Source organism: Mus caroli, unplaced genomic scaffold, assembly GCF_978045245.1.
Source record: "Mus caroli unplaced genomic scaffold, Mus_caroli_1 scaffold_15, whole genome shotgun sequence".
Lineage (NCBI taxonomy): Eukaryota > Metazoa > Chordata > Mammalia > Rodentia > Muridae > Mus > Mus caroli.
Window position 1 is genome coordinate 102,083,888 of NW_028227270.1, and position 14,377 is coordinate 102,098,264.

A 14,377-nucleotide genomic window follows, 5' to 3' on the forward strand; every position below is an offset into this window, starting at 1 on the left:
GCAAAAAGTGAAAAAATAATATATTAGTGACGTGAACAGAGCAACACACTCTGAAAAGTCTGGGGAACATCAGGTCAATGGCAGCTTAGGAACAGACTTTTTAAAATGTGGGACTTCCATGTGAACGTGGAGGACCAGAGGAGAGTAGGAAGTCACAAGGAGTCAGGTGCACTGGGCATAGTAGAAAGAACTTGGAGAGAAGTGGTCCAGTCCCCAAGGGACCCTCCAGACACACTGACCACAACCCTGCTCACTGCTCCAGAGTCCTTTTCTCATTTGATTACAGCAGAGTGTCTGGAGTCAAATGTCTCCCTATCATGATCCCTAAAGAGAAAAGGCATTTGTTTGGCTGCTGAGTTCTGTCAAATACTAGAAGGGTAACTGTGATTTAATTTCTAAGTTTGGCCAAAGAAAGTTTTACTGTTCTGAATGTAAAAGGAAACCCAAACTAATTCCAATGACAAGTAATTTGTGTCCAACAGAGCAGGAGTCCAAATGAAGTCAAGATCAAACAAGTAAGATTTGTTCCAAGTCACATAGACACACATTTAGGAGGAGGTCAAGGGACCAACATAAGAAGAGAGATTAAAATATATGCAGATAGTGACATATATTTTTAAACACAGAGAAATTTCTGGTAAAGAGGATTCTAGAAAAGTGCAAAGTAAATAGAACACATTCCTCCACCTGTCTTTCTTTACTAGCCTTCCTTAGATGAAAAGCCAACACCCCTATGGTTTCTTATTGTTTTCCCAAACCACTGAGTACTTGTTCTGTGTGGGAGATGTCCTTTGGCCACAACTTTCTGAAGAAACTTTTCTTATGAATTCTTTGTTGCAATGTCACCAGAGGTCAGTAATACTATTCGAAACACTGATCAGCCTTCCCTATTGCATATGGGCACAGAGATAACCTGGATCCAGTATAAACCTGGGAGTTGCTGGAGGTTGTCAACCAACAGGGTCAAACCAGAACATCAGACATTTTATTTCATCCTTGTGGCATTCTGCTAAGTAAACATCACAGATTTGGTAGCAAGCTGTTTCCCATCTGTTGACAGCTGTGATTTGACAGAGCCCCACTATGCAATATTTGCATAACTTAGATATTTTATTTTCTACATCCTATGGCTGTAAGCAAATTATTTCTTTTTCTCAACATGACCTGGACTGATGCTTACTGCAATAATGTACTCCAAGTAGAGAACAGAGCAAAGCATGTTCTATAAATAACAAACCTGTAATTTGTACAAGAGCTCGACTTGCTTGAGTGAGCCCTTGTCCCAGCACTTGGGTTGCTACTCTGATTTCTCTTACTGATCATGATGGAACAGGGTAATTACAATCAACTCCAGCATGTAGAATTTGCTGCTTCACTTCTATGAGGAATTTAATTTTAAAAAATGGGTGTGACTGGTTATAAATTAGCTTTCTGGGATCTTTAGGGTTACTGCATTGTAGACATAAAAGACATCTCAAGCAGGAATCTCAATCCTAAAAACCAATATTTCACTGTGTAAGGCAGCAGTCCTCAACCTGTGGGTTTTGTCCACTTCAGCAAACATTTATCTCCAAAAAGATTTCATTATGGACATCGTGTGAATTGAGAATGTATTGATATGTAAATCTGACTGATTAATTATAAGTTTGTAGAGTTTTCTTTCTACTGGGCTGCTGGGTGTTGTGGTGATTGACCTTAGGGTGGGTGGTTGTTGCATGGGGCTGGCATGGCAATGACCCACCAAGAGAACTTAGCATTATCTGGTACAGACATTTTGGAAGTTCTAAACCAAGAGAGACCACTGAGTTGAGAACACCCCACTGAAGCAATGTGGCCCTCCAGGCACGGCATAGCACGGGAACTTGCCATTCTTTTTAAATATTTTCCACAACAATTCATAACAGCAACAAAATTACAGTTATGAAGTAGCAACAAAAATAATGGTATGGGTGGGGATCACCGCAACATGAGGAGCTGTGTTAAAGGGTCATAGTATCAGGAAGGTTGAGAAACGCTGTTGAGGATAAATACACACCTTGCATTTTAACTAATTCATCCAACTTTCAAAGTTCAAATGCCAACTACCTCAATCACAGTGGTTAACATTTAAAGGGCATGTCGCCAAAGTCCTGATGTTCACTTCATAGTATACCACAAGTGTATAAAAAAGTGACTAACAGCTTTCATGCTCAACTATTACCATATTAACTAATAACTTTTAAGACAATAATAATAATTTCAATTCAGTATAACTGTATATAATAAAACTTTTACATTCAATATAATGTAGTCATAGGTAAACTTTGTACCACAGGCAGTTTTTATAATCTTCATTATAAAACTGAAGTAGTTAATAGTTAATAACCAATATATTTCCCTGTTGTAAAGCCAGCATTAGCAGGAGTGAAGAGAACTAAGATGGGATCAGAGACCCAAAAGTAAACATTAGAGGGAGTTAATGAAGACACTGTCCCAGACAAGGAGGACTGTCAGCTGGTGAGCTGAGTAGCTACAGGTTTGTGGCCAGTAGCCCTTGGGGGTAGAAAGAAGAAGAAGGGATGATGTGTGAGCATCCCACAAAACCTAGGCACTACTATACACTAGTGTCAGAAAAACTGTTACAGAAATAAAGCTGTACAAAGAAATATTTACATAGAGATTACTAGATAACAACTCTCAAAGGAGGTACTGTAGCATTTCCTTCTGCTTTCTACAAGAGTTTGTAAAGTTGATGTTAATTCTCCCCTGTCTTGACTCTTCAGCAGAACAACATGGGGTTACATGCTTCTTTCTCAAACATTAAATCACAAATTCACTTTCTCTAATGTTTACATTTGTGTTGCCAATCCCGTGTTAGTAGTTTGTGGCTGGGAGGAAACTGGCCCACTGTGGTTGGTAAATGTGTAAATACAGAGTTGACTGCAGCATTCTCTTACTGTAGAATAACTGACCACAAGGTCTAAACTGAGAATCTTTCACTTCTCAGACTGGTGATTTGTGTCTACTTGTTGTTACTCTTGCTGAGAGATTTATCAGTTCTATTGATCCGTGTTTCTAAGACCCAGCGTTTTGTTTCATGTACCATCCCACTGCTTTCTGACGCTCAGGATTATTGATTTCTCTTCTTAACCTTTTGATGTTCTTAGTCTTCCCTGCTTCAGGTTTATTTGGCACTTCTAGTTTCTTGAGGTAAGAACTAGATTACTAATTTGTGAATATTTCTTGGTTCTGGTGTATCTTGGTTCTGGTGTATGCATTCAGTCTTATAAGTTTCCCTTCCAGCAAGGCTCCAACTGCTTGCAAAGAAATGTTTCCTACCATCTTTAAGGTTTAATAATGCATCTCACTCCCCAAACATATACTCTTCATTTTAACTCCAGTAGCCTAAATCTAGAGTGCTAGTGCTAACTAAAATTTCCCTTTCTAAACCATGGGACCTAGAAAACCTCTTATTAAATTAATTGTCACTAAAATGCAAGCACTCGAGCATCTGTACTTTAGCAGGTTGGCATGACAACCGCGTCCTTGTGTGGCTCTATCTCTGAACTTGGCAGCATGTGCATTATAGACAAGTCCTTTCCACTGTGTGATCCTGGGAAGATAACACAAAGCATGACCAACAAACCCTTTCCATATGCCAAGATGCTAAAAGTAGCCACTGCCCATAACGTTAGAAGGTTAAAGGACTAACCAGGGAAGACAGCAGAAAACTCTGCATGAGTAATGCATCAGTTGTGTCAATGTACAGACTCTCCATGTACTGTCCCTGGACGAGTACCACTGATGCTACTTAGGGGCATGTCAGAAATGCAGACTCTTAAGGTTGTCTCCTAGGATTTAGCCCAGGGATCTATCCTGCATTAAGCCCTTCTGGATGATTCTGAAGAAGCTAAATTGTGACTCACATGGCTCTAGTAAGCATACAACTCAACAAATGAGCTTCTTATTCCCAATCCAGAAGGTCTCATGGCCTGAAAGGGGGATTTTTGTCTGACTGACACTGACTAGGCTGAGATTTAGAGCCAGATCTTTATGCAGAGCAGACCTGATGTACTCACATTTACTCCAGGGAGTGGCTAGCTCAGGAAGAACAGGTCATCTTTCATATTTAAGAAAAGGTGATTGTATATTCACAGTATGGATGGTTTTGTTGGGATAATGTTCCAAAGGGATGTGCTAAGCCTAACTCCTCAGCCAAACTGCCATCCTTTCAGAACAGAAGTGCACCTTACTATAATAAAACAGTAAGTTTCAATTCATATTGTCACTGCATAGGCCAACATACTTTTTATTCATGTGCCTTTCAAACTGTATGTCCTAATTTTTTCTTTAGAATCACTGATATACACCCTCCAAGTTCTTTGACTATGTTGTCAAGTGTCTTCATTGATACACATAATAAACATCGGCTTCATCTCAGAACTCCTCTCGGAATACATTCAAGTATTAGCAAGCATTCATTCAACTTCAGAGCAAGACTTCACGTCCCTTAGAGAAAAGTGGCAAAGCAAGATCTGTGGCTCAGGAAAGCTAGGAGCTGCCAGGGGACCCTCGCTCTTCAACCTCTGCAGAAAAGAATGTAAGGTCCCAGGATTTCTTTTCTTCCTGGTGTCCACAGGTTGAGTGTCTCTAATCAGAACACCTAAAGTCTGAAAGACTCTGAAACAGAAACTCTTTAAAAGTTTTGAGTTCAGAAGCAATTAAGATTTTGGATTTTCAAGTAAATGATGTTTGACAAGTAAAATCTATACAAATATTCCTCAAATTAAAAAAAGTCTTGGGAATCCGAAACACATCTGGTCCTAAGAATTTCACCAAAATTGGCACCCTGAAGTGTGCTGAGAAGGAAGCAGGAAGAACCCCTGCCATGGCCCTTGGCAGAGGAGATGGCTACACATGAATCACAGATCTCTCTTCCGGTATTTGAATCACTCTTGTTGGATCTGGCCTGGATGAAAGTGCTCACATCATTTAACACCAAGATGTGATCTGATAGTTGCAGCTCTGAATCCAGCCAACCCATCAGCCCTTTCATTATAGCTGGCCAATGTACCGAAGGTGAGCTTCTTGGCAGGACGGCTGAGTTTGATAGGCAGGAAAAGGAAAGGCCAAGCGTCCGCCATCCAGAAGCTTTTTCCACTTATTAAGGGATCTGTCAGCAGAAAGCCAGGTGAACTGAAAATAATTGGTGCCCATACCAATCAATTCTACTGCTTATTAGAAGCTCTAATAAAAGAGAAAAATCAGAAAAGGTCAAGAGGGACATTTGGGGAGTAAGGATTAACATCACATTTTGTTGCTTCCTGCTGGATTAGCTCTCATCATGGAAAATTCTGAATTCTTCATAGGAGACATCACTGATCCTATTTGCTGTTCTATTCTCATTTCTCATTTCTTCTTCATCCTAGTTAATCAGGTTGGAATCTGGGTCACAAAAACTACAGTTGAAAATCCAACAGACTAATAGGGCCATGCAAACAAATCCTTCACATACAATCAGTTTCACACAAACCATCTCTGAAGAAAAGAGACTTAAGATTTTTTTTTAAAGTGTGGGGTTGGAATAAATTAAATCTACGCTCCAAATCAGAGTTCAAGGACAGACCTCATGCTACATTTATTCCAACATAGACTAGTGAGGAAATCACAAGCAAGGATGCCTATTTTAGAAAAGTAGAATTTTAAAACAACTAAACTTTGGAGTCTCATAGGACTATAGTAAACAAAAATTCAATTCACAGTATACTGTCAATCACTTAATTGGGGATTAAAAAACATATTTGTTGGGAAAACATGAACTCTAAGTTGTCTAGGCTAAATAATACCTTTGGGATTCTGTTTCAAGCAATGAGACACCATGATACAACATTAATAATACTAGACGTTGTAGAGGTGATCATTGCCTTGGTAGGTCAGTCTTACTAAGTTAGTATTTGCACATAAACATCACACCTTTTCCAGCATATGCATATAAATCAATTGTATCTATTTTAGTTGCATTATATTTAACGGTTAATTATAATCTAATAACCGAGTGAATTGGTCGCTCGGTTAGTTAGATTATATTTAACCATTGTGACCAAATACTTGAGAGGAAACATTTTTATGTAAAGATTTCTTTAGGCTCTCTGTTTCAAAGGTTTCAGTTCATGGCTGGCTGACTTAGCATTTCTAGGCTGTAATGAGCCCGAATACCAGAGTAGAAGCAGTTGGAGAAACAAGATTTCTAACCTCCTGGAGATCAGGAAACACAGAAGATAACAGCTTCCACCTCCCTTCATTCCTTCTAGGGCTTCTATCAATTTTCTGTTTTCCCTCACATCCATGATGCTTCCTTCCTTCTTAATCTCTTAGGAAATAGCTCCCCAACAGAGATTTGCTCTACTAATCTAAGTGCTTACCAAGGCAATGAAGCTGACAGTTAAGATTAACCACTGCAATGACCAACACATTTGAAAGGTAAAAGAGAACTTGTTCTCTGTAAAGCAAAAATTTTCCAGGCCCCAAATTTAGATCTCAGTGTCAAATATGTTTTCCATGAAAAATTAATGAATCCCCCTCTTTACCACCCTCACATCCCCCTTTCCTTCTCTCTTTGCCTTTAATACACAGAGAACAATGCATACTCTGTCTATACTCTGTGATAAAGACTGCAAAGAACTCTTTCTGATTCCAATAGGTAACACTAAGAAAATGTGCAATAAATTTATTATATTTTGATGTCAACATATTTTCAAAATGAAGCCAGTAGGATTCTCAAAGACTCTTTGAGAAATTCTATGTCACTGTCCAATCTACATGTTTCATCGTTATAAAGTATCGTTACATTTTCACATTTTCCCAACTTTTTGAGTAAGCCAATGTACAGGCCTTCTAGGATGATTATCATACAGTAGCCCATAACATTTTACAGGTGTACACAGTAATAAGAACAGGGGTGGACCAGCAAAGTGAAGCCACCACAGACCTTTCTCCAAGAGGCACAGACTAATTGCCTGATGTAAATGTAAATAATACAGCAAACTATGTGTTTCTACTGTACTTAGACAAGAAAAAAATTTTAAGCTGGGTCAGTTGAAAAAAAAATCCATAACGGTCAATTTTAATGATAGTTGAAAACCACAGAGTGCCACCTAGACATGAAAGCATTACAAAGCAGGACTCTTTCCCAGCTAGGCTTCTGGGCAACTTAAAAAGGCCAGGAAAGTATAAACAGAAAATCCAATGGCAAAAGGCTAATTGGCTCCACAGGGATTCCCAAGGCAAGATTGAGTTTTGAAGAGTAGATCAAAAGTCCTCAAGAAAGGAAGGCTCTAGGGTTGAGTCACTTCTTCAATCTAAATCCACCATCTGAAAGCAGACATTGATGATCGTCTAGAAAAATGATTGACAAGTTTTCTTGTGGAGTGCCATCCAAGTTGAGGAGATGAGGGAGACCAGTACAAAGGAAAACAGATGTTGACACATAAAACTTGCTGTCCTGGGAGACACTCAGCATAATTTACTCAATGGGCCCATATCTAGCATATCTGTTAGAGTCTCTTCTCCATTTTATTATTCCAAGTTCGCTGCAATAGTCAGTAATTTGAAGGTGTCTTCTGCTACTGCTCCCTTGTTCTCTACGATGACTAATCTTGGTTGTCATCTTGACTGCAACCAATGGAAACACAAGCTACTGGGCATACCTGTGAAATGTTTTCTTCATCAAATTATTTGAAGCAGGGAGACTCACCCTAAATATGGGCAACACCTTCTGTTCGCCACCCAGATCAAAGGACATGGAAGAAGGAAGCTTTGTTTTTCTGCCTGCTTGTCTCACTCACTGTCTCTATGTTGTGACAATTCCCATGAAAACTTAACACCATTAGGTTTCAAGGAATATTTCAGGCCTACAGTGCCAGATTGGGACTGAGAAACAAGCAGTCTATAAGACTGTACAATTGCTAGATACTCAGCAAGTGTACAGTCAGGCACTGTTAGATTATCCAGTTCCTGTGAGCCCATTTGAAACATCTCAGGTTCTCTTAGTCCTCATCCTTTAGAGAGCCCTGACTAACTCATTCTCTAATTCCTACCCCTTCTTACTTTTTAAATAGAAGATTTCCATGGTTTATTGCAAGTCCTATATATACATGCAGATCTTTAGTTTTAGAATATAATTGGCAACATTCAGGAATATATTTTAATGAAGACTAGTCTATATGGCTCTATACCTTCTGAGTTTTATAAAGCATTTTGGCAAGAAAAAGAAATGTTGTGTCTCCCATTAAGGGAAACAATAGAAGCCTGGTGCAACAGGGACTAAAGAACCTCTAAGAGAGAGGGCAAAGTTGACCAAATAACCACAATGACATTTTATTGTTGATTGTCATTCCCTGGGTCAAGATTGCCTTGGACACAGATAGCACCAACAGCAGTGTTCATCTTAACATTGGTCCCATGTGCAAGCCCATTTTTCAGAGTCTGCTGTCCCCATTTTCTTCCTGCCTTCCTTCTACTATGAGAGTGATATTTGAGTCAAATATCAAATATCTAAGCCTTATTAATTAGAACCAGCCATTGAAAAAAGTACTTTACTTATTCATGTGTCTGTTAAACAAGTGTCCACAAAAGGAACGAATATCACTTCTCAACCTTGCTTTTTCCTATCATCTCCTATGAGGAGGAATCTTGGTGCACATCATTTCTCTAATTATACACTCTTGTGAAATTCCAGTAGCACAGATATGTCATGTATTTATGAATGTAATGCATTTTTATTTGTGCTTTAGGCATCAAAAGTTTAGTTCTTTTTTACCCACTGGGAATAGGTTTTAACATCTTGGAAAGATGCAATCTCTATGAATAGTGCATAATCTTTTCTTTATGTGTGTGGAAAGGGTTATGTACACATGTGGAGGGGTGTTGTTTACATGGAGGCAAGGAGACATTATGCTCAAAAATTCCACTCAAGACCTCTGAGACTTATCTCTTTTTGGCCTGGGGTTTACCAGTTAGGTTGGTCTGGGTAGACAAAAAAAAAAAGAAAAAACAAAAAACAAAACAGGATTCTCATAATTCTGACTCCCTACCCCTGGAGTACCCATGTGCACTATCATGTCCTGAATTTTGATATGTGTGATAAGGATCAGATTCAGATTCATTTGCTTCTGAGGTTAGCACTGGTAGCTTCATCTCCCCAACCAAAGTGTCCATGGTCTTGAAGCCCGTATTAACGGAGATCATTTGAAAGACACGCTTAAAGCCGTTCTAGGATTCTGTAGGACATGGAGTTCCAAGACCTATCCTTCAGCTTAGTCGTTAGCATTCCAAAGTTTCGGGGTAGCAGTGCATAATAGCCTGAAACTATGCTCCAAACACTCTGTCTGCAACCCCTACCTGTCTTCTTGTCTCCTGCAGAATATAGAAATATATTCACATTGTGTTAGTCTAGACCCAAGACACAGGATCCCCAACTTAGCATAAAGACTTGAGATTTATTTTAGTTCTTGCGTACATCTGGTAATGAAAGACTTACTTGCAGAGATCTGAGGCAGCTCAGAGACAGAAAAATAAAGAATCATCAAGAGTCAGAAAGCATGTATCTCTCTGGTTTATATCCCTCTTCTAAAGCAGCTCAAGTGACTTTTTATAATCCTAACTACTTCTGAAAGGCCTTGCCTATAAATACTCTAGTAGTAGATTAAATAAGGACCTCCTTAAGACTACACAGTGGAGATTAACTTCCAACACATGAGCTTTGGGAATCATCCAAAACATACCATATATGAAAACATAAATCACTCTTCCTACTGAAGAAACTTAAGAACTGGACTCACCTCCTGCCGTTTGAAGTTCTGGACATATTCTTCAAACTGTTCATCTTTTGTCTCGTCAGCCTTCCCCAGCTTCTGGAGGACCTAGTTTGTAAATGAAACAAAATGTGTTGATTTAACAGTGATTATGGGGCAGGACCAATACCTGTTCAGTGAAGACTATTGTCTTTCACCAAGGGTTCTGAGCAGAATTCACCCTCAGGACTGCTACCTTTCCTATTGTGGGAATGTGCTTGGTGACTTTGGAGCTAAATAGACTTAAATTTTAGTCACAGATCCATCCACTTCAGGCTGTGTGATTTTGAGCAAGGGTCATGCAGCCTTCCACTTGTTTCCTTACATATACATTCCTTTAGGAAGCTGTGCACAACTTTAAGACTTTAAGCTAAGCTCTACCTGTCATTTTGTTCCCAGAAGCTACCAAAACGCATGATGCATAATGAGTAACCAGATATGTGTGATTCAGTGAAGCAAGGCTTTATGACTAAAGTATGAATTCTAGGGATGACATTCAATTCTACTGAACATGTTTTGATACTCTCTCCAATTCAATAAGCATCCAAGTGGCCATGGGTATAGAACTATTGTACAAGCCCATGATAACCATTGGCTACCCAGAAATATAAAACAAATACATCAGGAGGGAGTTTTTATCCTGAAAACATCTGACAGTCTAGTAGAATTCATAAGGCAGATCTACAAAAACAAATTGGAGACTGTATTATATGCAGTGCAAGGATGTTATAGAGCATTGTAACAATATCCTGCAGAGTTCAAGGCTTCAGAGAATATTCTGTAGAGATGGTTTTCATCTGCTGTTAGTGGCTCCAATGGACAGAAATGTAGTAGAGTTTGTTCCAGGCCTCGAAGGAGTCTAAGCAAATTCACAAGAAGAAATACTATGTCTGGAGCACAGTACAAGATGCCAAAGGAAGCATTTTTAAAAGACAAATAAGAAGCCATCTGAAGATAAAGCAGACAGAGCTGAGTGCTCCAGTAGAGTTTGGTAGTTGATGTTGAAGTGTCCTAATATCTCATTTTTTAAACTCTGACTTGCTCTAGGACATGGAAACTCTATAAACACTGCCTTCTAGAAATTTGCCTTATGACATCCTGTGGCATCATAAAATGCCATTTAACAAAAAAGAACTCTACTACAGAGATCCACATTCATCAAGACACACAGAGTTAACGCCTGTGGGGAGCTCAGTTCCAGCTCAGAGTCTTAACTACTACTTTTGTTATTATTATCGTCTCAGAGATAAAGAGAAGCCACAGAGGCCACACTTGCCACAGAGGCAAACTTGAATAACCAAGGAAGCCTCAGCCTCTGTCTTCCCCTGTGTTTTCTTTCCAAACCTCACAATTTTAAGGAAGAGATTCTTGGCATTTACTGGTGCCTTATTCATTTTTGTCTTTTCATTAAAAAATGGTTTAAAGAGAATTCTACCAAATTACCTTTGACTACTCAAACATCCACACATCTACAGACACACATATGGACACACAAAATCTAACGATGATGAGGGAAAGCAGCAGGCATGGACCACACAGCATTCCCTTAGCTCTCAAAGTCCACACACCTAAGTCCCCTTCAGATACTCTTTATCATAGGTCTGGCTAAGACTCCTTTAACACCTCATCTACTGACAACATGCAGGCAAGGGGTGCTACCTGTCTCTTCTGAACAATAGGAGGTGCCACATTCTCAACTCTACAACCTCCTAGAAAAGTGAATAAGAACTTCTGTCCTGAGCATAAGAAATGAATACTACAAATATATAGCATACCCACTGTGAGCCTGAAATCACAGTTGGCAATTATCTTTACTCTTGTCCTCATGACAGTCTTGTGTGGCACCTATTTTAACCATGCGACACCTGAAGGATTGGAATCACATTGCTGTGTAAGTGACCTCTTGGAAACTTCTAGAAAAATCAGCTTTCTGCAGTCCAGCTTCTTTGTCACAATCAGTGTGGGCTTTTTTGTCTCAGAAGAAGCAGGTAAGACCCACACAATAAATCTAATATTCTTATTTTCATGGGCAAATTTTATTAAGGCCACTGGATTTTAAGAAATATGTCTTATGGGATGCATGACTGTAATAGTGGGAAGATTGTGCATGGGCTCCTTCTTAAAGCTCTCACTGAAATTTCATTCCTTGAATGATATGACATAAGTGAGATAAGGCCAGAGAGCAACCATGAAATTGTCCCCACGTGTAAAAAGAGTTCCCAACCTGACAGTGTCATTGAGAATAACAGAATGGGTAGAACTCATTGTTGTATTGGTCTTGCAGTGCTGGCTGCCTTTGCCTTTGTCTCCACAGAGACATGTCATTGAGAATAACATGTCATTGAGAATAACATGAGACTAACATTGAGAATAACATGTCATTGAGACTAACATTGAGAATAACATGTCATTGAGAATAACACGAGAATAACATGACATGTCTCCACAGAGACATGTCATTGAGAATAACAGAATGGGTAGAACTCATTGTTGTATTGGTCTTGCAGTGCTGGCTGCCTTTGCCTTTGTCTCCACAGAGGGGAGCTAGGAAAGGAGGAGGGGTGAGAAAGCTAATCTTTCCAGGAAAAATTTTCACTCCATTGGCCACATTGAAACTTGGTGTGTTCTCTTTCAATTAACCCTTAAAACAGCATAACTCATCCCTGAGCTAAAGATGGATAAACTGAAACTTACAAAAAATAGATGTCTGTGCAAAATCACTTCATTCGTAAGTAACAGAACCCATTCACTATGGTAGAATCATCCCGGGCTTTGACACTGTAGGTTGGAGACAGAATAACAATACTGAAATATCAAGGAAAAACTTGACTAGGCTTCGGATTTAATAGGCTCCCAAGAGGGGTCTCCATAGCAGGTGTTGAATTATTTGTCTTTCTTCCAAGGTCCCTCAGTAGAGATCCACTCTGTATTCCTAATTCATTGTGAACCAAATCTGAGAATTTTTGTGATGGATGGCAAAGTTGCAATGGCCTCTGACACTATTGATAGAAGAAGAAATATTTGATATACAGGCTGTCACATTGTAATGCCTCGGAAATCCTGACATATCACAACATAGGGCCCACTCTACATGTTACCTTAGAACAGTTATTAAAGGTCTTCAATTTGTGTATGAACAGAAACACGCGTGCCATCAATATTTTTCATTTTATTAAAAAATAGATTTTTCTCTTATAATATATCCTGACTATAGTTTCTCCTCTTTCTGTCTCTCACAGTTCCTCCCCTCTTTAACTTCCATCCAGATATTCCCTTTTTCTGTCTCTCATTAGAAAGCAAACAGGTTTCTAAGAAATAGCAATAAAACAAAATAATAAAATAAAGAACTGTCACATCAGACTAGGACTATACAGAAGGAAAGGCACAAGAAATGAATATAGATGCAGAAACTCATTTATTTGCAAACTCGGGAATCTCATAAAAATATAAAACTGGAAATCCTAGTATATGCACAAATTGCATAGATATTTTTAATATATATTAAAAATTAAAAATTTGACCCTGACACAGCACTGTGAGATAGGAACCTCTAAAGATGCCATTAAGTTCATTTTCTGTTGCCTATCTACCCTAAAAAATACTCTTTGCCCCCAGTAAGACTCCCTTGGAGAAAACTAAATTTTCATTGGCAGGTAATTATCAATTGAAGATAGATAGCTTCAGGGTTAGGGATGGGGACATGTGCCACCTATAATTTAAGATCTAACTGGATTTTTGTATCTCTAGTGTTTCTTTAGTGAACAACACTTCATCCCTGCCTTGATATTTTATGACATCATCAACCTACAAAATTTTCTCTCCTATCATTCAATCACGATGCTTCCCAAATCCTCCATGGATCTTCCCCAGTTCAAGTGGAATTGTCACCACTAACTACTTCCAGTTTACTATAATAACAAAAGTACACATATGGGCTTCTAGTTATGTCTGTCATACCTCCTCATTTGATTGTGCTTTACTGTGTTTCAAGTTAATTCCTTTAGTTCTCATGATAACCTTATGGCATATACTACCAACTCTGTAGTGAGGAGACTAGAACAGTGAGAAAGCACAAAGGTTGTGGGAGGAGATTCTTATTTAGAGGAGAATTCTGGTCCTATCTACGCCCTTGCTCTGAAAGCACCTGTCAATTGGATTTCTCGTTCATGTTGCATCTGTCTTATCTTTCAAAGATCAGGTCTTCTTAATAGCCCATATTCTCCATACCCTTGTCAATTTCCGCATGTCACTAAATAAATCAAGAAAAATACAGGGATTAATAAACAATTTTCATTATAGTTCAAGTTACAGCTTAGATCTATTTCTGTCATGGTTGGGTCTTGTCAACTACACATATTTGGAAAGAGAGAATGTTAACTGAAAGAAAAATGTGTCCAAAAGATTGACCTACAGCAAGTCTGTTAGGAATTTTCTTAATTAGTAATTTGTAAGGGAGGACCCAGCTCACTGTGGATAATACTATCCTTTGGCTGTCTGTCCTAGGTTATATAAGAACATTTGGGTTTAGCAGTTTAATTTCCTCCATA

At 38.8% G+C, this 14,377-nt stretch overlaps 1 protein-coding gene across 4 annotated transcripts in view; it reads right to left on the reverse strand.

The window, feature by feature from the left end:
• Positions 1 to 14,377, reverse strand: part of Amph (amphiphysin) — a 199,797-nt gene that overhangs the window by 95,751 nt on the left and 89,669 nt on the right. For all 4 annotated transcript variants that reach the window (XM_085831274.1, XM_085831273.1, XM_085831272.1 and 1 more), the window contains exon 2: positions 9,819 to 9,899. In XM_085831274.1, coding sequence (XP_085687400.1) covers positions 9,819 to 9,899 — 81 coding nt within the window. The remainder of the gene's footprint in view (positions 1 to 9,818; positions 9,900 to 14,377) is intronic.